The following is a 27,176-nucleotide window of genomic DNA, read 5'->3' as shown; positions in this document are numbered from 1 at the left end:
TTTTTGGAAATATGAACTCTAATAAATTCGATATTAGGGATTCATTATTCTATTCTATTATTATTTCTAGCTTTCTTATTGTGGGAAAGTGATTTCTAATTTGCAAATATTTTGGTTTTGCCAATAGTCATCATTTTTTAAATTTAAGCTTTTGAGATTCTTCTCCGATTGAAAATAGTTCTTTTTGTGTATGCTGTTACTTTCTGTTGTATCAAGGTGGTTTTCGTTAATATTCAAGTAATTGTTTCGTTTCAACGAAATTGTTGTCAGACAAATGTTTAAAAGAAAAGTATTTTTAAAGTTAAAAAAGTCCTTTGAATTCTCACGAATAGCTCTAGAGAGTAAGGTATAGTACGTAGTGGGTCTAGAGTTGGAGAGACAATTTTAACAATTAAAATTCTGGATACTGGAAAAATTATCAAGCAATTCGGGTGAACCGGTTCGAATAAGTTGAATGCCACCAATGGCTTTGTATAATATACACTATTCATTGATCACTAAATTTTTTTTTCAAGGATCTGAATACGTGTAGGAGTAATATCTGATTTTAATTAAGGAAAGTCATTTCGAACTTTACTGTAGTAAACTGTTTCCACGTATTTATGTGTCATTCTCCGCTGTAGAGAGACTTTGAAAATGCGCAGGACTTTACATGGCTGAATACATTAAAAAGAGGGTTATGCTTCTTTAGTATAACGTTTCTATATATCCATAGAAATAAGATATCTTTAACACTATAATGCCTGGATACAGCTTCTGTTTCCTATGTCCGATAGAGTAATTTTGACATCTCGTAAGACACACAGGAAATTTACTCCAATGTTCTATTTTATCTTTAATGTAACAGAAGGCATTTTTGATTTTTCCCCTCTTGGCAGACACATATTACGAAAAGATAACTGTATATTGTTACAAAATGTATACCTGCGAACATTACAGGATAATGAATTATTACTCATAAACTACTATAAGTTTATGAAAGTACACATAAGAACCTATGCACAAAAACAATTGGCAGTTTTATTTCACTTCTGTTTGACATAATTAATTAAAACATTTTACACAAGTGTGATGTATACGCGAGCTTCACGTTCCACAAACTGATTTTTTTACACTTGTTGCAATTCCAATGGTACGGTTATTCATACATTTTTTCTTCAAGTTACAGTAATATGTAATTTTGAACTCACACGGGTATTCGTTTCCCACAATTACCTCCTCAATAAAATTACCAACGCCTCTTTGGGTTACATTAGATTATGCTAATTCCTTCGACAAATGTTGAAGGTATTTGCATCGAATACGTTTCTCCCTTATGAAGATCAGCAGTGTTTCGGAGGGAGCGAACAGCCATCTTCTTGTGCTTGTTCTAACGAAAAACATCCTAGTCATTTAACCGACAATATATACTCCGTACTTAGCACCGTTGTGACATTTGGCTGTCTCAGAAGCATTCTTAGCCTTATCTAAAATGTAGACGCTCTTGTGGATGACGTTCTTATTTGGTTTTCCTTGATATACAGTTAGCAGAAGGTCATCTGCTTGTACATTTTCGTTGAATACAGTTTGTATTGTGTGGGTTTGATATCCTTAACTACCTTTTTTGTATTTCCAATTTCCAGAAGGATCCCACTTTTTCTCTTAGCATATCTTCAACTTGTACAAAACTAAATTAGTTTCCTGCTGTAACGTTCCTCTCCTTACTCATGTGCGGCTATATCAAACGAGTAACCATATAGTTTGACAAAAGATTTACTTTTCGTGACTCAACTTTGCCAACACACGGAAATTTATTTGTAATCTACGTATTGTCTTTGTCATATAAAGAACTGTAAATTTTAAAATTTCCAACGCAACTATTACTTTAAATGTTTTTGGTTTAAATTTTTTAAACTATAAAATTGATGAAAAATCCAGGAAGGTGATTTAATTTAAACATGACACAAAGATTGACACAAAGAAAATATTGAAAGAGACACAAGAAAATATATTTTAAAAGGAGTCAATATAAGCCCTTTTCCATCTCAATGTTAGTGCAATTTATAAAGACTTTCAGAAAGTATCTGCTCATGGGTAACGCTTCTTGATGTAAACATATATGCAAAGGACGCAATAGATTAATTCTGGTTATCGATTATAATAATATATAACAATACTAACATATTATTATGATTACTTTGTCAATATGTTCATCATCATAAAATCTCGCATTTAGTTATATCATTATTTAAGGAACACCAAGGCATTTTGGCTTCTCATTAAAATCTAATGCTGTGGGCCTCAGAACTTCCCCTGGATGTTCCTAGGGTTAATATTAATAACTGCAGATAGAATTCAAATCGACAGCATTACATTTTCATTAATGAAAAAGTTAGAGACATACTTACGCTTCACCATATATTGATTTTATCTTTGATTCCCTTATTATCATCATACAACTTCTTTTCATCTTAAATGAAGTATTTACTATGAGAATTATTATGGATTCAAAAACGACTTGAATGTTATAGCGTAAACGCCTATTAAACGTGTGTTTGTTATAAACCTATTGACGATCGAAGGAGGGAGTTGATAGTGCAAATATAATGCTTTTCAGATAAACAGTATCGTATTTAAGTCCATCCTTCATTTTCTTCTTCACGCTTCTTCTTAGTTTCAAATTGTTGAGGAGACACGAAGGGAAATTTATAGCAGAATGTGGTATCACAAAGATTGTATGATAAAAGTATCTTGTCATAAAAGTAGTTAAATAGTTCAGATCTCTTAAATAAATTTATTAGGGGTATCGAATAAGGGTTAAACAAAACTATAGAAGACGAGATAAGATGTTGGATATCCAGATGTATATGACTGGAATGACAGCAATACGAAGGAAAAGGCTAGATAAAATTATACAGAAAAACGACTGAAAAGAATAGAAAATTATGTAGGAAAAGAAAATGAGGAAACAGAAAAGTAAGAACACACACACACACACACACATATATATATATATATATATATATATATATATATATATATATATATATATATATATATATATATATATATATATATATATATGAGAAATGGAAAGAAGGAATAACAACGAAAGATATGAAGAACCAGCTGGTGGAGTGGAGTTAGTGAGAAATCATGTATAATCAGTGCGAGGAATTCCCAGAAGGGTAAAGTGAAAGGATGGTAAGAAACTATTTAAACAAAGTTTGGGAGTTGATTCCCGATACCCAAATCAGCAAAAAAAAAAAAAATGTCCTGTGGAACTTTGGTCAGTGAAGGTTAGTTTCGGCGATATAAAGTGCCTAAAGCGTGGGGAAATGAACTTTAGAGGGCTGTAATTCGAAAAACACTCAACGTAGAGAATGTGGTTTATTCCACAAAGGGCCCCCATGACCTGGTAAGTGATCCCTATATTCCTTTGGAGAATCCTTCTCACACATTTTGTGGCGGTTTGAAACATACATTTTTCCATCGAGCAGTTATGACTTAGTGTCATGTTCTAAAGCGAACTCTCTACTTGGCGTTGTTTTTGAATAACAACCCTATGAAGTTCATTTTCCCAAGATTTCGGCACCTTGCATAGCTGAAAGTATCCGTAACTGTAAAGAGTTCAAGAGGACGTTTTCACTGGTTTCGGTGTTGTGAATCAGCTCCCGAAGTTTGATGAAATTTTTTTTACCATCCTGTATAGTGAGTACGAGACCAGTGCTAAAGCAAGAATACCAAGCACACAAATATTTGTATAGATTGGTAAGCAATCAATTGTGAAGGAAGTAATCGTAGCGAAGAAATAGCATATTAATAAGTTAAACGTATGACGACAGTCATGGCTAGGTTTTAAGAAGGGACTGATAAGACACTGCCATAGTGCCAAAATGTTAAATTATTTTGTATTTCAAAGCTTTGCCAATACAATACTCCGGATTTCAAGTATATTTAAAATATTGACTTAATCTGGGATTTAACTAAATAATAATTTCTAAGTCACATCGACCCTCGTCATAAAATCTACGGCGTTTCTTAGAAATAAATTACATTTTGCTAAACTGTCCTTGTTAATATATGTAGCAAACGAAAAGAATGCCAAATCATATCACACTCAATGAAGATAGAGAATTTTCATTTCTCAGTCAGTTAAGTAATCTATTTACTTTAAAATTCGTGGTTAGTTTCTTTATGCCAACGGTCGATAAAGAAATAATTCATATCAGAAAAGTGAAGATTAAGACTTTATTTATTTTTTTCTTATTTATTTGATTGCTACACTATTCCTTTTACTCATGATTGTAAAACAAGATAATGATATGAGTAATTCGTGTTTTTATTGGATTATCTATCTGACAAAATATACTGTTTGTCTGTGAATTTTAGTGTGGAAGAATTGAGAAAAATAAACGTATTACTCCAGCCGTTTCAAGCTCTTTTTGTCACTTTGCAGTCCAATAATTTTATGTTTAATTTTACTTTATATTGCTGTTATCAAAAGCAGTGAAATTATATTTATCCATTTAAAATAGGGGTTTAAATACAAAAGATGTGACATGTACTATGCACATGACTTAAAAGACTTATTTCTTGCGTTTTTTACAAAATAACTTGAAATATGATACTCAAACAACTATTTAAATTTTAGATATAATTATTATATAATTACATTTGTTTGAATGTCTACAAAGATGGATTTATTAGTAGTTAAACTATTTTTAAATAATCTTGATGTGACATACATATCGTAAGTTTAGTAATGTTTATTTTAAACTACTTCAGAATACATAGATTATAATGAAAAATTATAATGAAGAAGAGTAAATGTTAAAGAATGTAAGCATCATGCAAAATACCTTATCTTTGGATAATTAATAGGCTTATTTTCTCACTACATTTAGTTTATTTATTAACATTTTACTCCAGGTTTTAGAAGATTGGAATAAAGAAAAATGTGTACTATTTTTATTTTAGTGTTATCTAATATGAATAACTAATGCCAGTATTAATAATAATTTGTTAATATGAACTTTTAAGAAATATTATTAAAATTACAAATTTAGAGTGAAATTTTCTTCCATGTCTCACCTGTTAATTCTATTTTTGCCTTGAATACTTCAACCTTTTAACAGTAGATGACGACAGACCAAACAGTTTAGATCCATCCTGCAGTGAATCTTGGTAGGTTTCTGATATGTTGGTGTTCCTTGAATTCTTTTGAGTTGTGAATTTTCCTGGTTTTGTTGTCGGTTTCTTATAATCCTTTGAACCTTTATTACAATGGGGTTTCGGTGTAGTTTCTCTTTCAGTCTTGGTTTTCTTATGGAAATTGTCATTATGTGTAGTGTTATGATTAGCATTAGATTTGTTGGTAGCATTGTTTGAAAGAAGTGAACTTGACCAGAGTGCAGCATCAAGCGATTGTGAGACATCAGAGTAGCCTTTATCAATCAATGACTGTTTTGAAAACTGATCATGATTTGCTTCTCCCACATCATTCTCTCTTTGTGGCCCTTACAACAAAAACATTTTAATTTAATTGGAGAATATACAAAACAATTTATATTAAAATTTATTTTGAGAAGAATTATATTATAAGAATCAATTATTAGAATTTTTGGATTAAAACTTAGGCATGGATTAAAACATACTCATATACATTAAAAGGTTTTTAGTTGATATATTTAAATGTTTATATTAATATTATTGTATTATTTCAACACACGTGGTTAACTATGAATACTTATAAACTCGTTTTTGTCCACACACTAAATCAAATAGACAGGCCAAAGTTAGAATTATTAATATTAAATTTAGTTATCCTAAAATCTTTGTTGAAATTGTGCAAAATACAACAGATTGAACCATATGCCGCCTATTAATTCTATACTTCACCCTGTACAATCTATCTAGTTTAACTCAACTTTCTAAGAGAAATTAGCTCAAGTACACACGAGCATTAGATGCAAATAAGATTAACACAAAATTTTATAATCCAGAAATATCTACAAATCTAAGCTTCATACATACGAATACTATATTTTTTTAATTATACACATTGAATACAGATTACTTGCAATGGACAACTTATATTAACATTTTCTCTCATATTTTATAATACAATTCGGGTAAAGGTTTGCAAGCTCCGTTTGTTCCAATTTATTTCGTTCCCAGTATTAATTGCAGAAGTGTAAATGGGAATTATTGCTGAAAGTTGGGTACATTTAATTTATTATTTCCTTTATGTATCAGCAAATAGATCGTAGAAAAATAGAAAAAAAATGTCAGGTACCTATTTAAGGAAACATTTACCTCCAGCAATGTCAAAGCTTTAAGGCCATTTCTAGAAAGGGGTACAAGCATTGGACATAATCTTGAAGAAGATCAGCTGTAATATGATACAGAATGTCAAGCATTTGGTACACTTGGATGAAAGGAATATGATATCAAATAGCCATAACATGTTATTGATATTCATGAACATTACGCAGAACACAGTTTCATAAATATTACACAAAAGAAAAAGAAATGCCAAGACTTCGAAATATGCACACATTCAGCAAGAAAGACATCAATTTTAGAGGTTGTAAGGAAACTTTAAGAAAAATTATCCTATCAACGAGCTCCACATTAAAAAGTGTAAAAATAAACGACATATTCTTATCGAACGTTCCGATATCATAGCCAAACGAGGACCACGTCTTTGTTTTCTAAGAAAGAACGATAAGACCGAAAAAAGACTGGGACATTCCATGTCAAATCAACAAGTCATCAGACTTGACCATCACAGATTTGTGTAAAAATTGGTGAACAGCTTTATTAGAATGAGAGATGAAATAAACCCAAATATTACCTCTCCCCCTGAAAGTGTCTCCATACAGGGTGTTCAAAAATGTCAAAAATTGCATTTTTCAGTTCCAGTGATTATTACAAATTCTAGTAAAATGGTTAGTATGTGAACTAGAGACGTGAAACAAATACCATTCGAAAGCTTAAAAACTGCTCTACAGCTTGTACTATAATTAAAAACTGTAAAATAAAAACTAACGCTTCAAAAATTCAAATTAAGATTTGAATTTTAAATTTGGTATAGAAATATCCCTTTGAATTTTTTCAAAATTGTAGTATCATATGTGTAGTAAAACACCACCAAGTTGCCTTTTGGGCACTCAATGAGATCCGATTCAAAATTCAACTAAAAGCAAGCATTGCACGATATTGATCATGTGAATATCTGGGTTCAGATTGATAACCATTTGCCTGGAGTTATTTACCTGCAGCATCAAAGCAATTTATATTCAATTTCATTTGTTTCTTGATGTATTCATTCGAATTTACACAATTATCCACCTTTCGAGTTATTTAGAGAGGTATTACGTTTCCGAACAGTACTCAATACAGGTCATTATTCTCATTAGTCAGTATTGATGTTCCTAAATTTATGTTGGCTACATTGATACATGTAATTTTCATTCCTTTGTTTCAGGATTGCTGTCGCAGATATGTGGAAGTGGATATTTGAAATAGGATAAAGAATTTATTGACTAACTGTTTGTGCTGAAAGTGTGTGAAGTGATTGTGAGTAGTATCACTGTGTTTCATAACACATTTGATACATATATTGTAGAAGGGAGGTAATATATATCCCTCCCTTTCATAATATGTTCTGTAATAGCAATCCTGAAACAAAGGAATGAAAATAACATGTAGTAAGTAGTCAACATAAATTTAGAAACATCCATACTGACTAACAAGAATAATGAGCTGGGTTAAGGACTTTTTGGAAAAGTAATACTTCTCTAAATAACTCAAAAGGTGGATGATTGTGTAAATTCAAATGAATACATCAAGAAACAAGTGAAATTGAATATAAGTTCCTTTGGTGCTGCAGGTAAATAGCTCCGGACAAATGGTTATCGATCTGATCCCAGATATTCACATGATCAATATCGTGCAATGTTTGGTTTATGTTGCATTTTGAATCGGATATCTTTGAGTGTCCAAATTGCAACTTTGTGGTGTTTTAGTACATTTATGAAACTACCATCTGGACAAGTTTGAAAAACATCAGAGGGACATTTCTTTGTGAAATTCAAAGTTCAAATTTTAATTTGACTTTTTGAAGTGTTATTTTTAATTTTTCATCTTTTTAATACAATACAGAATATAGAGCAATCTTTGAGCTTTCCAATGGTGTTTGTTACACGTCTCTAGTGCACATATTAACCATTTTATGAGAATTTTCAATAATCACTGTAACTGAAAAAATGTTTTTTTGGCATTTTTGAACACCCCGTATGGGGACTCTTTCAGGATGAGATAGATAATATTTTTTTAATCTTCCACTGTAATAAAGCTGTGCACCAATTTTTACAAAAAATCTAAGATCGTCAGGTTAGATTTTGTCATTTCATTGGTTGATTTCACATGGAATGTCCCGAATCTCTTCTAACTTGATGAAACCTGGCTCAATACTCATTACACATTGCATAAGTGTGGGCAAGACCTAAAGGTGTCCGTAGATTTTACAAATGGAAAGTGTGGTTCAAGAACCTATAGTTGTCATTCTCGAATAGTTATCCATGAGGGCAATTTTATTCCTGGTGCGCTACTCATCTACAATACAACGTCTAGCACTGGAGACTACCATCATGAAATGAATAAACACAAAATGGAAATTTACAAATGGATTACAACATAAGTAGTTCCGGGGTTGCCACCGGAAAGTATTATTATGCTAGACAAAGCTCCGTACCGCAATAAACAGACCATAATAAATGACCAACTACGAACTCCTTGAAACGGGATATCCAAGAGTGATTGAGAAGGAAGAATATTGCGTTTGGAAAAGACACAAGATCAGAATGGTCAGAGTTAGTGAAACAGTACATCCCAAAGGAAGTTTCTGAAATCGATCAAATCCAGCAAAGAAATGGTTTTACAGTACTCCCATTGTCACCCCATCATCCCGACTTAAATCCACTTGAACATGTATGGAGCCAAGTCAAGGGTAAAGTAACAGCAAAAAAATCCGTGAACTTTATCCATTAGTCGACTAACACGATTAGTTTCGGGAGCTTTTAATTCAATTATGCAGGAGGCATGGAAGTGCGCTATTGAATATACTAAGAAGAAAGGGGAACAATACTGCATAAGTGAAGGACTATTAGAAGAAGAAGTTAAACAGATGACAAAATTTCTTGGTTTAGATTATGTGATGATGATTACTGTAATGCTGACTGCAGTAGTGAAAATGGCGGTATCCTAGACCGACACGACAGAAGGAAGTTCAACATACATGGCGAATGAAATTGGAGAATACACTGCAATCAATAGTGTTGCAACACATGAATATTAGGTAAAATAACAATTTTCTTTATGTTTGGAACAATTGAAGATCTGAATTGAGAACATGCCAAGTCCACCGGGGTTCTTTCGTGATTTTAGAAGAAATAGAAGATTATACTTGGTATGCTGTTCTGTATAGCTGAAATTATTTTTTAAAAAATGTTTTGATACGGAAAACGTTGTAACTTACCAGATTTTACTGCTGCTAATTTTAAATAGGAATACCGTTTTTATCAATTAATTATTAAAAGTAACCTACAGATGAATATTTGCCATTAAGTTTACAGACAACTAATGTAAGGATAACTGACATAACGTTATTACTGAAAGTTCAAATGGTAAACATTATCAATTGACAAATTTCGTTACATAATTCCAGTATAGGATAAGTTGAACTTTCTCTCTATTTAAAATAGTAAATAGACAAAGAAGAAAAAGTTTTCTCAGATAAATATCCAGGCCACAAGATGCACGAAGTAAATTCGTAATATAAATATTCAAAGATCAAGCATCACACCTAGCTAGTCCATTTTTCGCGCAATTTTATCCACTTCGGAAAATGGCTCAATTTTACATATGTTGTTTCTATAACCTCATATATTAGAGGAATGAAAAAAAATGCATCAATATACAAGGATGATTAGATAAACGGGGCGTTGCATATATGCAACTTTACCTTAATGAGGTAGTAAAATTTATTGATTTTATTAACCGTGTATATTATTTGAACTAAAGTTATGAAAGCAAATACACACAATCTTGACGTCACGGTGTCCCACGTGCCTATGTTTGCCCATTGTAACAACTCTATCAAGTGGGGGACACTATATATATTTTTGGAGTAGTGGATCGACGTCCACCTGCCTTCCTCCTCACTTTTATTCCTTGTATATAATATGTACTTTTCTGGATAATGTTAGCTTAATGTTCTATTCAATAATGTTCAAAACATGCATTATATAAGTAGATAAAGATATTATCATGAAGGTAATACGCAAACTAAGAACCATCTATTTACTGATTATGTATTCGGATATCTTCTACACACTTCTGGTGCTAGAGAACAACACGAAATGTACATTTAAATCTTGTTTCGCTGTAGCATTTTAAGTATCTTCATCATTTCTCCTTGTCAATCTCCCCCCAAAATGTTGAACAACGCCAGCTAGTGAAGATACAGAACAGAATCGGCCTGGCACTTCCAGTCATCAGAATTGTTGAGTTCAGCAAGTCACGTGCTATTGATCGGCGAAAAAACTATCAATATTGTTTCATCTTCATGTATTATCTGCGAAGCTTTCATCCATTTACCACTGCTACATCAATCAAGTTGACAAAAATTGGCCATCATTTTCACCCACGAATGCGTATTCTATAGGTTGTCAAGTAGGACAACAGCTCCCATATTGACTATTAGACTGAATTTTATAAACCATATTTCGCTGACGTTGCATATATGGTACACCACAAATATTTTGCATATCGCATGAACATGGTAAACGTAAAGTGCACATTTTGACTTACTACCAACATAACAACAACTAAAGAACTGAGTAACACGAGACACTTGTAGTCAAACGTAGACCGTGTTGCCAGATTCGAAATACAAAAATCACTGGACGCTGACCTCAAAGCTACTATTTTAAAAAGAACAATTCCAAAGACTCTGGCATATATTGAAAATTGTTACTTCAAGAACATAATGTCCAAACCCTACTTGAAGCAACAATATGTTTGTAAGAGATATATTAAAATTGAGTAAAAAAAAAGACAAACCCTATTAAGTGTTGCTTATATGCTACGTCAGCGAAGAATGGGTTAGAGATGTAAAAATGAACACCATAGTTTAATAAAGTTAAAAAACCTAATAGAAATTGGAAACAAGTAGGAAGCAAAAATGAATCATTGCACTTATAACACTAATAGTATTCTTTCACTTTTTCAATAGCAGGGCCAGAGAACATCATTTGCATGGATAGGATTGTTAATATAAATTTGTTTCTTACGAATAAAGATAACATAAAGATGTTCTACGTTTAATTGTATTTCCATTAAATGAGTAATATTCGGCAAATAAAGAATATGACATTATCCATTATTCAGTTAAATTGTTTCAAAATTATGAAGTACATGAATACTTCATATGAGTTTATTATCACGGCCCCTTTTGTGAGGAAGTTAACAGACATAGTCGCTACGAAGAATTGCATGTAAAAACGAACAGAATGAAAAAGTGTAGATTGTTTAAAGAACTCTGCTCGAAATGGTGGCAAAAACTTGAAACGTATTAGGTTGCTGAAGGTGAGTACAGGTTTTGTGTCTGTTTGAGATAATATTTAAAAAAGACACCTACACTAGAAGATCATTTATAAATTCTATTCAACTAGAGCTGTATATCTAAATTGTAAGATTTATTCCATAGTTTATAATCAACTGAAATAAGAATCTGTATATTTCTAGTTACATGAATAAAATATTGAAGATTATAATAGTGATCTTTTAATAAAAACTATGAAAAATTTTTATAAAAATATTAACATTTTAAATGTTTAAAAATAAATTATTTTTATTATACGTTTGTTATTAATTGACACTTACGTCTTGAGAACAATCCCTTTAATAAACCAGGTCGTCTTCGCTGTAACACTGGAAAAATATTATATGTTTGTGCTAAATGCAAATTATTATGATCATTTAAATTTTTAAGTATTAGGAAAAGTTCAGGAAATATTTTTAGTGCTATTTCGTGTATTTAAAAATATTTAGTGATGGCATTGAATATTATTCATGATAGCCTAACTGTAGGTTAACAAAATTGTTCATGCTTTGCATTCTGTATAAGATTATTAGGTTTAATAGTATCGTGCCTCATATAGTTTAATACTGTATTATGTAATTAATCAAAGCCTAAAAGGAAATAATATTAAAAATAATTTCAATTTACATGGTAGTTTTTGTTTATTAATGTTCAATTAATATTATGTATTTAATAAAAGTTTACGAGAAAATAATGTTAAAAATAATACATTTTGTACATTATACTTTTGATTCATTAATGTTCAATTATCCTGAATACAATTCCCCTACATTTAATTAATTAAAAACATTATGTGTTATGAATATTACTTTAAATCCACATAATTTTAAAATTACAAGTATAAATTACACACATGCTCACACATGTTAGTGTTCGTGAGTTTCATCTTTATAATATATTTTGTGCACGTTAGAAACAAGAGAGTTAATAATCAAAACAAGAATGGAATCTGTTTTTATAAGCTTTTCAAAATAATACGCAACTGAACAAAATGAATATGTTTCAGACAAAGATTTGTGCTTTATTTGGGGACAAGAAAAAATAATAATGCAACTCAAATACAAACTATATTGTCAAGAACGATCCATCTATTTATAATAGTGAAAATTCTACTATTTGTTTACAACATATTCTACATAGTAGTTATATTATTTTTCTGTGTGAGTTGATTGAGAAAAACAAACTAAATGTAAAAAATATATACGAAAATTGCACTCTTGTATATAACAAATCAATACTCATTTTTAGAAAGACACAAAATAAATAATTCATTTTGATTTTATAGTGCTAAGTCACATTTTTTTTTAAAGAAAGCCTAAACATTTAAATTGAGGTTTTGAGTAAAAGAAAGGCGAAGAATTAGCTTGAAACAAAGTTTTGCTTCGTTGACATCTAAAAGTTCTGCAAAATTTTCAAGTGTTTCTGCTCATCATGTTTGCTATCTAACAGGATCAACAAGTGTCAAAACTAAATCAGGCAAAGTGCAGAAGAGAAGCCTAAAACTGATTGATGAACCTGAGCACTGGATTTGTATCTTAAAAAATTCACTTAGCCGATGATACAGTGGAACAGTGGTCGAAACCTTAGATTCTATTTATGGAAGACTGTTGCTTAGATTAATGAAATATATTTAAGAATTATTCTTAATAAATGCATTTATATTTTGTATAAAAATTTTTGAGTTAAATTTAAAACTTTTATTTATATTATATTATGAATTAAGTAATTTCGAAACTTAACAGGAACGGAAATTTAACGTTGTATTTAAGTCAGGAACTATATATAGTTTTTCGTCAACAGTAAATGAAACTTTATACACGGTAGCTTGCTCCTGAAAAATATTTCATAACACATTTAATTTGACCTGAATTTGAGTAAGGAGGTGAGAAGTTATACTAATGTAGTAAAGTACCTTACATAAAAATTGTTCCCCAATCAAAAAGAGGCAATTTGAGGACCTGGTTATTTCTGTATATACGTCATATAGTGTCCTCTTTTAATAATGCAATAATAAAGTAGTCATTCAAATATAGAGATAAGTTCGTAAAATTATATATTAGGAAAGATTGTATAGTGTATGTGAAAAAGTACAAAGCTAGAAAAATAGTGTGTAAGGGTTAATTTAATACAGGAAATATAACTTTCCATAACTTTGCTGCTACTCCAACAAAAATTACATTTCGTGCCTTTTGACACCATAACTTTAGGTGAACAATTAAGAAAAGATAAATGAATGCGTGTAATAGATAATGATAATTTAACACGTTGGAGTGACAGAATGTTGATTAATAATTTAAAAAGTTTCCCAATTAATATGTACGTAATTATATATCAACATGATACAATTATTAAGTTGTTAAGTTTTATTTCAAAATAAGAAATGTGTTATTTTTAAAAATTAAAAGAAGAAGAATAGCATGCAATAGTGAGTGTCGTGAAACATTGAAGAAGTTAATTGAATTACATTTTATAATTTTCATTGTGTGATTAATTTTCTTACCACGAAACGGGTTTAACTTTGAGAAAAAGCCTAGTACTGGCGTTTCTTACGAGGTATTTGAAGTGTTTGAGTATGAAATCCTGCATTTCAACGCTGGATGGGTAACATTCCATTTGTATATGTGTATCCCATTGGCATCATACCTATTTCTATGGTTGATGTTTCCATTTTTAGTTCAAAAATACCGGTTTCTTTTAAATTGGAATCTGGCAAAAGGATCTCTGGAATATTGGGTGAATTGTTTACTGAAGTTTCCATATTTAGATCAGGAATACTGGTTTCTTCTGAATTGGAATTTGGCAAAGGGATCTCTGAGATATCTGTTGAATTGCCTACTGACGTTTCTATGTTTTCATTAATTGCCAATAATGCATTTTCTTCCTCCTTCGTTTCTTCAATACTGTTCATGTCAGGTATTAAGTTAATGGATGTTCTACCCTTTTTAAGGTCTACTTTCCGTTATTTGTTTCTTGTGTTTTGCTTCATTGATTGCTGAAATTTTATGTCCATTGACTACTATCTGTTGCTTTATATTTGATGTAGTAGCTTTGCCTTCATTTGGTACAATGCTATTCAATTCTTTTACGACGTCTACATTAGTCGTATTCTTTCTCATATCATTATCTATTTCTGACTTTTCATTATATCCAATCGTCTCCTTATCTGGCTCTTCTACGATGTTTCATTTATTGTATTGCTGATTACACTTTGCACATTAGCTTTTCTTTTATTCACTCCCTTACATTTTGGTTTTATTGAGTATTGCTTCAGATGATTCGTTTTCCTTTATCTTGTTCTTTTCATTAGTGGTCGACTCATTAGTTTCGTTCTCAGATAATGAAAGTGCTAATTGCTGTAATGTAACCTCGGTTGTTTGATCATCTATACTTGGAGAATTTTCTTCTGGTTCCTCTGTGGTACCTTCCTCTTCAGGTTTTGTCTCTTTATCTGTGATGTATGTTGAAAGAAAAATAGTATTTTAAGACATGTTATTCTATTGCTTAAAATAATATAAAACGGAAAAAACCCTATGGTTTTTAAATTCTGTAAAATTCTAATTCCTTATTTTTGTTCTATAAAATTCATTTGAGAATCACATTTCAATTTATGGAAGACTTACAGTAGAGTCCGGATTTTTATGTAATATCAGCACCCTAAATATGTACATAAATATGTAACAAAATGCTTAGAATGTAACAAATATGTAATATTATATAAAAATATGTAATATTACATATGCTACATATTTATGAAAACGTAATATTAACACGTGTATGAGTATGCAATATGTAAACGAATTATGAAAATAAAAAGGGAAATCTACAACACTCTATCCTACTTAATGCAAGTCTCCCAACGAAGTGAAATGCTTGAATAGCTGACACAGCCATACGTCACTGACGTCATTGATTGCAAGATAATAAAATAAGACGCGAATGAAGGAAGACTAGAGAGAACAGGAAAGCCCCGAGAAAAACAATGCATACGGCATTATAACGTCAAAAATCTCTTGTGCATGCAGGGAAAAGCAGTCCTTTATTTTTTTAAAGAGCACCAGCAGAGCTAAGATTAAAGAATATTTCCACTAATGAACATTTTTAATTTGAAATAAAATACTTACAAAGGATGTGGCCTGCAGTTCAAATGTGTGTTGTGACACAATGGGTTACAAGGTGCATTTCGAAATGATCAGAAGTAAAATTTTGTTGGCGATCGAAAAAATATTCTTGTATGCAGACAGATCTCTCCACATCATATGAGGTAACAAGAGCGCATTTCAACAGCAGATGTATTTGGGGGAAATATTTTCAGGGGGTTCTTGCTTCACTACTTAGAATCTCACACACTGCCAATAGGCTGCTGTTACCAGGGTTTCTTTCCAGCACTGCATTTGGTTTCTTTCTAACCTTTCTCCTACATCTCCACACACACCTTGCAGCAATCTCTTTGCATCCTCTATGATTTCCATGGATTCCGGAAGAGGCCGTCCAGAGCTTTTTAATGCTTTTACGTAGCCAACCAAAATTGCTGTCTACGTTTGCGATATCACACGCTACTTTTGAGTCAGTGAACAGTCTCTGAGCAATGCCAACTGACACAGTAGACTCTGATGGAAATGAATGAACAACAGGTTTAATTTTTTGAAAGTGTTCATTGTAGAAATGTACTGCCTGTATTCAAGTGCCCCAACGCGTTAGCATAGCCTCCGGAGGAAGTGGCACGTCTGACAGTTGATCTCTGTAAACTTGAACAAGTTGTGGCGCCTTAAAACATCTTTGTCGTGGAAGAATGTAGTTGACTTACTTCGCAAAAGTTACTTCGCTGAGTTTGGCTACAGGCATGTAATTTTAAGTACTCACCAATTACCTCCATAAAATGTTACGGAAGTACCGCAGGATTCTAAAATATGATTTTTTTGGATAGGGCACATAGGAGTTCCTAAGTGAAGTCTTGACCCGACTAAAGTAGTTCCCATAGTTTTGGACCTATGGATATTTAAAGTTCAATTTTCATGTTCTCGGCAGACTATAACTCCGAACGGAAACATTTGTGCTATAAGTTGGTTCGTACTTTATATCTTATCTTGGTGTCAGGAATCACCTCTCAAACGTTGTCGGTGTTGTTTTGAGACACCTTGTATATAGTAATCTTCGGTGTGTATGTGTATGTTTGTGTACTATAGTTTTGTCTGGTAAAGGTGCTTCAAGCCAGTTTTCTGTCTTTCTCAAAGAAAATTGAGGACAAAATATTTGGAATTTAATTCTTATTTTAAAAATATTTATAAGTAAAGTATTACTTAAAAAGTCCAAACTTGGAACTTATCTTTATTATAATAACTACGATTAGAACATCTACTATGTGTATAATAAATATTTTAAACTGATACGTTAAACTGTTATATTAAAAACTTTGTTTTCTACTGTTCAGTACATAAAATATCAGAATAGAATTTTCTCCTAAATATCAAACATAAGGTGAAATGAAATGTGTGGAATTTTCATTCTATAATGGAACTAAATTTATACTCTTTATTATTCTTGAACATAAAAATGCTTTCTGTTACTAAGCATAAACATAGAAAAATATGTGCTTTTAACATAGAACTGAAAAACCGCGAAAATAAAATTACATCGATTAAAAATTTTCGAAATTTCAAATTAGTCTTTCTTCAAGGCATTTTCACCCATTACAATCCTTTATAGGAATGACATTTATATATTTTAAACTATTTCATAATATTTTTAATAAAACCTCTGCAATGTAATTTAAATAATATATAGAACTACTATTTTACTCTTACATTCAAGACGACAGTTATTTAACTATTTTAACAAATAAAGGTTGTTTTTATTGGCCATTCCAATCATAATTACTATTTTCTTAAATTATTAGTCCTGATTATAATTTAGATACAAGATTTAGTTGTTGTTATATTTCGGCAAGTGTCGTGCAATTAATTAATATTTTATTTTGTAACTATTAGGTAATGGTGCTCAAATGAATATTTGGTACAAACTAGAGTTTAAACATGATTTATTTAATTTGGCTTTTATATTTGATACTTTAGTGTATGCAATATAAACTTCGCATTGAAAATATTACAAGCAATCTTATCATCTACATCAAGAATCAAAATACAAACTGTTACAAAACCTGGCATTCTTCGCTGGATTCACTTTGTGCTTTATTAAGTCTGACTGGAAATTTTCGTTTCGGAAATTACCGATAAAGAAACAAAGGCTTGGTAAACAATAAGCAATTTACGATTTTGGAGATAGTTGTAAGCGAAAATATATATCTACAAGAACCTTCCCTTGAAAGTTTCTATAAATAAAAGAATTTGTCTTCAGTTTTGTTAATACGTATATTCGAAATTCTGACCTTTCCATGTAAAAGAGTACCACTTGTCTTTTTTTTTTACAAAATAAATATTTTACTATATATTACAAGCAAGTAATCTTTTATTGAGTCAAATATTACAGTATTATATACGTTGTTGTGTTTGTGATTTTCTCGTAATATAAGGGAATATTTAATATATTGTCATCTATACTATATTAACCAATATAATATACTATATTAACCAAAATGTATATATATGTGTTAATCAAAATGTCACAATGTTAACTATTATGTCTGTGATACACAAACATTTTGCCAGTTTGGTATCCAAAGATATTAATATCTAACAGCACCATAACGCAAACAAAATGAGTTCAGATTATTTGAAATGTTAAATTTAGAAATAAGGATTTCATTATGATCTACAATTCATTGCAAATTTTCCATACATGTTCAATTATTTTTAATTAAAGCTTTAAAAATGCGTAAGCTAGTACTTTACGTAGTAAATCGTAGAATCATGAAAGAAAAATGTGCTTTAAGAAATTTTAGAATGTATAAAATAAACATTTCAGGGTTTTAAATTAATTTTTTATATTTTCCTCCCAATAAGTAAACATTCTTGTTCTGGTAAAATTACTTTCTAAATAAAGGTTCGTATATTCTTGATGTTGCCTAGGATTATTAATAGTAGAATTTAGTCAGTACTAATTGTTTGGAAATATTTCAAATAGAATTTATTGGACGGACACAGTAGTACCTTTTGTCATGTTTGTCATATTTAAAGCGTAAGAATATGAACATAAATGTTGTGTTTTTTTACATTAGTATAATTGATAACTTACCAATGTACTGCTTTATCTCACAAATCTCACGATTATGCTCCTGCAGTAAACCCAGCAATAGGTTCATTTAAATTTACTTCTGTAATGTTCCTTACTTGGGAATTTTCCTTAATGTATTAGAGTTCAAAAAGTTTTCCTCAATATTCTTAAATATTTTCATGTTGTATTTGCTTAGCGATACTATCCGAAAAATATAGTGCATAAAAGATTTTTATCACTTTCAAGCCAATCTATATTTCATTTTACATTCAAAATTGATCTTTCGAAAGAGATAACATAATGTTGGAAAGCAAAAGATATACGGTATTGTTGTAAAGATAACTGGTAAGAAGTTCTGCGAAAGAAATTCTGAACATATGTTTGCATACATGCAATAAAGTGACAACATTAAAGGGAAATAATTAGCAACAACATCGCATTTCAGTTTAATTAAAACGAAGACTATCATAATTAGAGAGATGATAATTGTGCAATAGAGAAATTGGAATAGAAAGAGTGAATCTAAACTAGATCCACTCACATGTTTACTAGAAAGTCAATTTTTACCAAAATAGTCAAATAAAATATTTGAATTCTTAGATGTGTGACATAGAAGAATGTATGTCTTGGACGGACACAGTAGTAACTTTTGTCATGTTAGTCAACATTTTATAAACGTCAACAATGTAACCAGAATATTTGTAAATTCATTGAATATTAGGTTATTACATAATTTGTTCCTAATACTTATATTGTCAATAGCAATGAAGCGATATCTTGTTTCATTTTTCGTATTTAATAATAGATTTTTCGGAAATGCACTAGAAGAATAATACGAAATACTGAGCAATTACCGAATTTATTTATGTAGAATTACTAATCTGTAAGAAACTTTACATGAACGTCCCAATGCCATACTTTAGCTGTTTTTATGTCTGGTAATAATGTAATAGTGTTTGGTAATAATGTAAGTTATTTTAAAAATTTTGCTCTTAATTGAGTTTAAAGTTTTAGTTTGAAACTGTTGCTGATAATCAAGTTAAGGGATTTAGCATCAAATTATTGCCGACAATTGAGTTGCAAACCTATTTTAAATAATTTATGTTTCCTAAAGAAACATTTTTATACTTTCTTCGTCAAACGTTAGTATTACTTTTTTGAAAAATTGACGCCATCTAGTCATTTTATGTCAAATTATTTTTGCTTGGTGAATTTCTGGATAAGCGTTTACAGGCTCTCATAACAAGCGTGGCGTTTTTCTATCAGTAGTCATGCGAAAGAAGACAATGTTTAATACGGTAGTATATTATGATACTATAATATTTTATTTATTTGTAATAAAGAAATCGCACTTCGTAATTTCTAATGCAATAGCGAATAAGTTATCTAGTGCAATTGGATCATAACTTTTGAGAATAATCTTCAATATTATGTATACTTTGCCCTTAAGTAACAGTAAGATAGTGATATTAATAAGTCACAAAATTGAAAGCCATGGATCTATCGTCTTGAATAATATAATTTATGAACTAATTTTATTGATATATTTTAGTATTTAACGGCCAACACGAATAAATGTAATGGTATATTTTGATATTTTAACTGGTGTTAATTACTTTTGTATCTGGTTCTTTGGTGTTTTGAAAATATACATTGCTCATTATGTAAAAACTATTAAAAATTTTAAATAAAAAATTGTTGACATCAAAATGCAATTTTTTAAATTTACAATTCTTTCAGAATAAATATTGTTTTTCAATTGTTCTACTGAATATAGAGCAGAAATTGCAATTACTTATCAGTGTATGTAGCACAGTTTGAGTTATGTACTTTTTCCGTAATGTATCCGAAACATCCCATATAGAGTAGGGTTAATTATGTAAGCAATCTGTCATGTAATTCTTACGTTATCAGCATAACCTTGTTAAGCTTCATTGTAAACACTCGTAAACAGAAACTGTGACGCTACTAAAAGTTTCACTTTTCATAAAACAAAATTATTAATCACACAATTATTATAGTGTTTCCCGGAAGCTATAAGAGATAGACGAGAATCATCTAATGTAAAAAAAAACGTCATTTTTCCTCAGATTGAAATAATGCAACTGCATAACACTTCAAAATTATCTAAAGAAAGAAGACAGTATCGCTTTAATATGTTTAGTTATCAAATTAGTTTAAGTATTAATATTTTAATATTTTTGTGTATAATCATTTCTTCACGTATTTTTCTAAATTGTCTCGCGAAGATAACAAAGTGTCCAATTTCCTTATTATATGAGACTTTCCATTTCTCTTACTTGTATAAGGTGTTACCAGCAAAAGTTCATAACATAATTATTGTTCATAAATAAACCAGATTTTCCATTTCCACACAACATCTATTTAACAAGTTCCTTATGAAACATATTCAAGTTAATGAGATGACAACTAATCTCTTTTCTAGAAGTCTGGTTTGTCACTATAGTCAAGTTTGTATAGGAAATCTATAGTTTGATCGATGATCGGCTCTTCGTCACTACATGTGTACTTTTCCTCTCTGTATTTCTCCAACACACACACACACACACACACACACACATATATATATATATATATATATATATATATATATATATATATGTGTGTGTGTGTGTGTGTGTGTGTGTGTAATGAAATAATTAATGTTTTCTTTATCAGAGTATGTACTCATTTATTAAAAATAAATAAGTCGTTACAGTTTAAATAACCTACTTTTATTTCCATCAAGCATAATTGTCATAATATATGTTCATGTTAATGAAGATAATAAAAACCTTATAATATTACAAAACTAATATACCTACTTTCTGTCAGCTCCGTCACCTATACAATATAAAAGAGAGATTTGCTGATACTTTGGTCAGAAAAGAAATGAATTATTTAAGTAACAATTCCAGAATGAAGATGGATAGTTATATATAGCTATATATATAGGATGTTCATTTCTTATGTATCCAAAATGCACTGGTGAAATCCTGACACCTAAACTATGAAGAAAAATTCACATGAACATAGAGCAAAAACCGCTTTGTTTCAAAGCTGCGAGATGCCGAACTTGAGAAAATTGTAACTTTGAGACTATCTAGCTCGGAAATGATGAAAATATCAAATGCGGTTAAAGAAATACTAGAGGAATTAGTACATTGTCTCTCTATATAACCATGGTTCAGAGTTAGGATGTATTGGAGGAACTGATTTTGTAGAGGGAGCTGCGGTACCTGTTCTACTCTACCACCTCTCTCTCTAAAATCAGTGCGGCGGTACAACTCAACTGTCAAACATATGTGTTTAAACAGATAGGGTACTAGTTCCCCTAAAATTTCTTTCACCGCATTTGGTATCAAAGTATTCGAGCTAGTCCACCTCAAAGTTATAATTTTCTCGATTTCGGCGTCACGTAACTTTGAAATAAAGCGTTTTTCGCCCTACGTTGATATGAACTCCTTTAGTGTTTAGCTGTGAGGATTTTATCACTGGATTTATATATATATATATATATATATATATATATATATATATATATATATATATATATATATATATATATAATGTGTGTGTGTGTGTGTGTGTGTGTTGTTAAACAAAGCAGACAATTATATAACTGTATACTTTTCGGGCCTGAACTTACAACGCGGATTTCACTATGTGGTAAAGTCATAGATAGAGCATTATATAAGTGAAATAATAATACATCAAATACTTAAATTATATTAATTTTACCAAACTCATTTAAAGCTGATGATACAAACTGAGAGACAAATGTAGATAAATACAAACTCTTTGTTAAGCAAGAATTGAGTGCCAATGAAGACTAAATTCGATTTGTCACTCAATAATCTGATAAGCTCATTTTAAAGTTGGGTTCTCGCTAGTGATTCCCAGGAGAATATATTATTATGTTATGTTCTTTTTAGTAGTCTGCGGTTAGTAGGATAGTAATCTGTGGTTTCTATAAACTATATAAATCCAGTTCTTTTATCAAACTAAACTACGGGAAAGCAGCGCTAATACTGGACGTTTACGTATTTTGAAACATTACAAATTCTTATTCTAATCTGTTTCTTCTAACTTTATAATATTCACATCACTATTATCATATTTCTTGTTCCATTAATTTTTTTATGCCTTTTATCGACGTTTATGAGTTACCGTTGTTTTCTTCGGCGAGAACGTGTGCGTTTTCAAGGGTGCCTGTGGTTCGGGTATTTTACTAAAGGAATGCTCATTCGATTCGACCTGAAAATCGATTGTTTGTTTGTTGAAGTTAAGCGTCAGTTTACATCCTCAACGTTACATGTGACATGATACTACAATTTCATGTAGAATCTCATTTACTGTATTGTGCTCAATGCTGTCGCACCAAAACTCGAGCCTATTGGCACTGTAAGAGAAGTGTATAGGTAGGAATTAGAGTAACAGGAGCACTGATGCTGATAAGGAAATCATAAGCAAGAACTATGCATAGTCTTTTAAGTATATGTATTTAATATTCATCATTCCTCGTCGTAATCTATTTCAAATACTTCAAAATTTTTCCATAGCTCTTTCGTATAGAGGATTCCTCAAACTTTGTGAAAAAAAATTAAAAGCAATGATAGGCTGTTCAATTATACATATACTAATAAGAAACATGAAAACGTTAACCTTAAAAGTAAATAATATAGAACTCACACGTGTTGCTGAAATTGTATTATTGTTCTCATCTATTAGACTGTTTGCTTTGGAGCTCTTAGATACCACGTTTTGCATAAATTGAATTATAATTTCACCTCTCACTCTAAGTTTGTATGAATTAAGAAACTCATATTTTGAACCTAAACCCCTCAAGCCCAATAATGGTGAAAAATGTACATAATAGTACTGAGGGTAGAAAATTATTTACAACATGTGTTACTTACCCGGTTCACTGGTAGATTCTCCTTCATTCTCTTTCTCTCCTGCCTCCTCGTCTTCTTGAGCCCCTAATGAACTAGGCATATCATTTTGGTTTTGAAGAGCTCCAAGTGCAGCAAGAACTTCGTTGATTTCTTTATCTTCTTCATCTTCCGCTGCCAGTATATCTAAAATTGAAGAAACATATTAGTCAACAAAATATTTAATATTCGGCTGATGATATATATCGTATATATTCGTTTGATTATATATTAATTATATATTAATATATATATATATATAATTAATGATTTAGACATAGCGAAAGAACTTGTCTTCTTTCCTTGACTATTTTGTAATAATAATAACTAACTAAATAACTCTATTGCCTATGGAACTCGGAGGTTCAATGCCGTTTTCACAAAAGCTCTCCACTGACTGCTATCCTTAGTTAACTGCATTCAGTTTCTACTTTGTATTCCAATCTATTCGAGATCCATCTTAATATTGTCACCCTATGTGCGCCTAGGTCTTCCTAATGGTCGTTTTCTGATTGCTCTTCCAGTCAAGTCTTTGGAAGCGTTTCTACTTTCTTCCATTCTAGCAACATCATCCGCCCACCTAAGCCTCCTAGACTTGACGACCGTAATAATGTTGGGTAAACCGTATAAATTATGTAGTTCCTCGTTATGAAGTTTCCGCCATTCCCCATTGCCGTTCCTCTTGGGTACGAATATTCGTCTCAGGAACTTGTCCTCAAAGACTTTCAGTCTGTGTTCTTCCCTCAGAGTAAGCGACCATGTTTCGCAACCATACAGAACAACAGGCATGATTATCGTTTTCTATATTTTAAGCTTCAAATTCTTTGATAGAATTCGCGACGACAAGAGATTTTGAACCGAGTAGTAACACGAATTCTCTGCCAGTAGTCGACATTTAATTTCTTCGTGAATATGATTGTACTCTGTTAATACTGATCCTAGATATTTGAAACTATGGACTTTATCAAAAGTATTATTTAGTATTTTAACGCATCCATAATTTGCAGTATTACGGTCCCGACGCACTTCCATGTATTTAGTTTTCTCTTCATTTACTTCTAAACTCATGTCCCTGGAAGCGTTTAATAAGATCTCTGCATTTCTTTGATTGTTCTATCATTCCCTATTGTAATGTATTCAAGAAGTAGCTGTTTATGGATTATTATTATTATTATTATTATTATTATTATTATTATTATTATTATTATTATTATTATTATTATTTATTACTGTTCCATTACTCTGGTTATTATTTTTATTTTACGGCAGTGTAGTTTTGGCTTACGAATTTAATTTCTTATTTGTCATCAACTGAAGCATGCTGGGAATTTGCTGGCTCGCCATATAAAATTGCCAGACACTTCAGTTGACGTAATTGCCTGGTGAGTGAACTTCCATGTTTTTAGTACGCTAAAGTTTTTCTAGTTTGTGAAAGTATAATTGAGTCCTGATAGCAATATATATTGCAGATAAGTTACTATATATAAAAGAGAATTTTACGAGTGTTGTATTTCATACATTTTCAGATATAATAATTATAATTACTTGTCAGTTTTTTTAAACTTGAGGCTGACGCCATTTTTCTTAAAGGGCTATTGTGTCCTCGTGGTACGTCAAGGGAAATATTGAACTCAAAAATATTGCAAGTGGTTGGACTAATTTGAAATAATTTCGTAGCTACGTTTATTTCTTGTTATTTATTTTTGTTAATAAAAATAATATATTTACAATTGTTAATTACTGACTTTTGACATTTCACAAGCCAGCAAAATAACTCCCAGTAGCATTTATAGAATACGTACATGCATTTCGTTTAGTACCAGAAACCAAATTCAACTACTCGGAAAGTCTTTTTACTCATCCAGCTGTGCGGCTGTTTTGTCTCTTCGGCTTTACAACGTACTTTCTAACACATTTTGGATTTATTCGATTTGTCTTGGGTGGGTTGTGAGGATGGGGAGAAAAAGTGGTTACACTATTAAATTTACATCATCAGCATAATCTGGTGAATACCGTTCAACTCTAGGCCCTGGTTGCTATCTTTGATTTTCCTTATAGCGTATTCCAGAACAAAGTTAAATAACAGTGGCTACAACGCATCTTGTTTCAGGCCATTCTCGACGTGGAAGGTCGGGGGCAAATATTATCCTACTCGGACTCTACTTTGGGATTCATTTAAACATATCTTAATTAATCTAATTAGCTTTCTCGGTATTCCAAGTTCTGTAAGAACGATGTATAATGTTTCTCTCCTAACCGAGTCGTACGCCTTTCTAAAATCAATAAATAGTTGATGTACCGGGGTATTGTATTCCCACTTTTTTTCGAGTATTTGGCGAATGGTAAATATTTGGTCGATAGTTGATCGATTTCGCCTAATCCGCACTGATAGTCTCCAATAATTTCATCTACGTGTGGGGTCAATTTTGGTAATAGAATATTTGAAAGGGGTTTATAAGATGTTGACAAAACCTGAGGACGCACCATGACGTAGTGACAGGAGCCCACGTTATGTAATAATAATAATGTTAATAATTGATTGAGTTATAAGTAATGTATGTTAATAATTACAAGGAAGTAGTGGTTTAAATTTCATCACATTCGTACGTGTGTTTTTGGTTTCGGAATTTCAAAAGCAACATAATGTAGTGATAAAAACTACCATTATATGTACCTATAGTATTTCAGATCCCTCCCTTTAATCTCATTCAAGATTTTAGTAATGATTTTTCCGAAAATTAGTGGTGATTTAACTTATTATATGTTAGTGGCCATTGAATTCGTTGAAATAATATACAAATAGTTAATTCAAATAAAAGCTAACCTTATTGTATGTTAGAAAAACAAAATAATGTCATGGAATATTTTCTTCGATCTATATTTTGCAGTGAAATTAACAGTTAGACACAAATGTAATATTTCACTTAATTTAAAGAAGCGCATATGATGGTAGTTCACTAGATCATTTGCTTCATAGCTTGTGCTGAAACATTCGGTCATCTGCAGACTGAATAACGGATTATTTTCCTTGGTCCTCAGGATATAGAAAAGGAAATACACATGTTTTCATTGCACTTTTCCTGAAAGTAGAGTGAAAAGAATCTGGGTCAGCGTTAAGTGCATTGAGTTCTGTCTCAGACCTCCAGACCAGAACTCCCTTTTTAATCAGCACCATAGGAATAAGAAGTTTTATAAAAGGACATTCAGTTAATGATATTCCGTGTCTCCAACTCCTTGTGACAAATACGTTTCGCAGGGTCAAAGAATTGCCGAGGAGTGACTTTTGATGTTGTACAGTCGTGTGATAAATTGCCTTCCTCAGCAAGAAGAGTAATTTGAAGATTTTAATAGTTGTAATTGTGTGGTACAAAAATCATTTCTTTTTATTTTCGATTCGGCAAACAAACTTTGGTAAAAGATGTACG

General features: G+C 31.0%; 1 protein-coding gene and 1 long non-coding RNA gene across 4 annotated transcripts in view; both read right to left on the bottom strand.

The window, feature by feature from the left end:
• The window catches only part of LOC145683717 (uncharacterized), a 163,699-nt gene that overhangs the window by 10,666 nt on the left and 125,857 nt on the right, over positions 1–27,176 (bottom strand). For 2 of the 3 annotated variants that reach the window (XM_081755180.1, XM_081755181.1), the window contains 2 exons: positions 23,737–23,898; positions 14,875–15,098 (listed from right to left, as the gene is read on the bottom strand). In XM_081755180.1, the coding sequence (XP_081611306.1) occupies positions 14,890–15,098; positions 23,737–23,898 (371 nt within the window). In that variant the 3' untranslated portion in view covers positions 14,875–14,889. Of the gene's footprint in view, positions 1–14,874; positions 15,099–23,736; positions 23,899–27,176 lie in introns of those variants that run through there. The other variant, XM_081755182.1, reaches the window with a different exon arrangement.
• Positions 5,358–14,248, bottom strand: LOC145683718 (uncharacterized). The gene is made up of 3 exons (XR_014131165.1): positions 14,151–14,248; positions 11,932–11,979; positions 5,358–5,498 (listed from the first exon to the last, which is right to left on the bottom strand). It is a non-coding gene; the product is annotated as an uncharacterized LOC145683718 (long non-coding RNA).

Source organism: Thermobia domestica, chromosome 4, assembly GCF_964235325.1.
Source record: "Thermobia domestica chromosome 4, izTheDome1.hap1.1, whole genome shotgun sequence".
Taxonomy (NCBI): Eukaryota; Metazoa; Arthropoda; class Insecta; order Zygentoma; family Lepismatidae; genus Thermobia; species Thermobia domestica.
The sequence above is the reverse complement of the archived record's forward strand: the minus strand, read 5'-3'. Positions and strand labels throughout refer to the sequence as shown.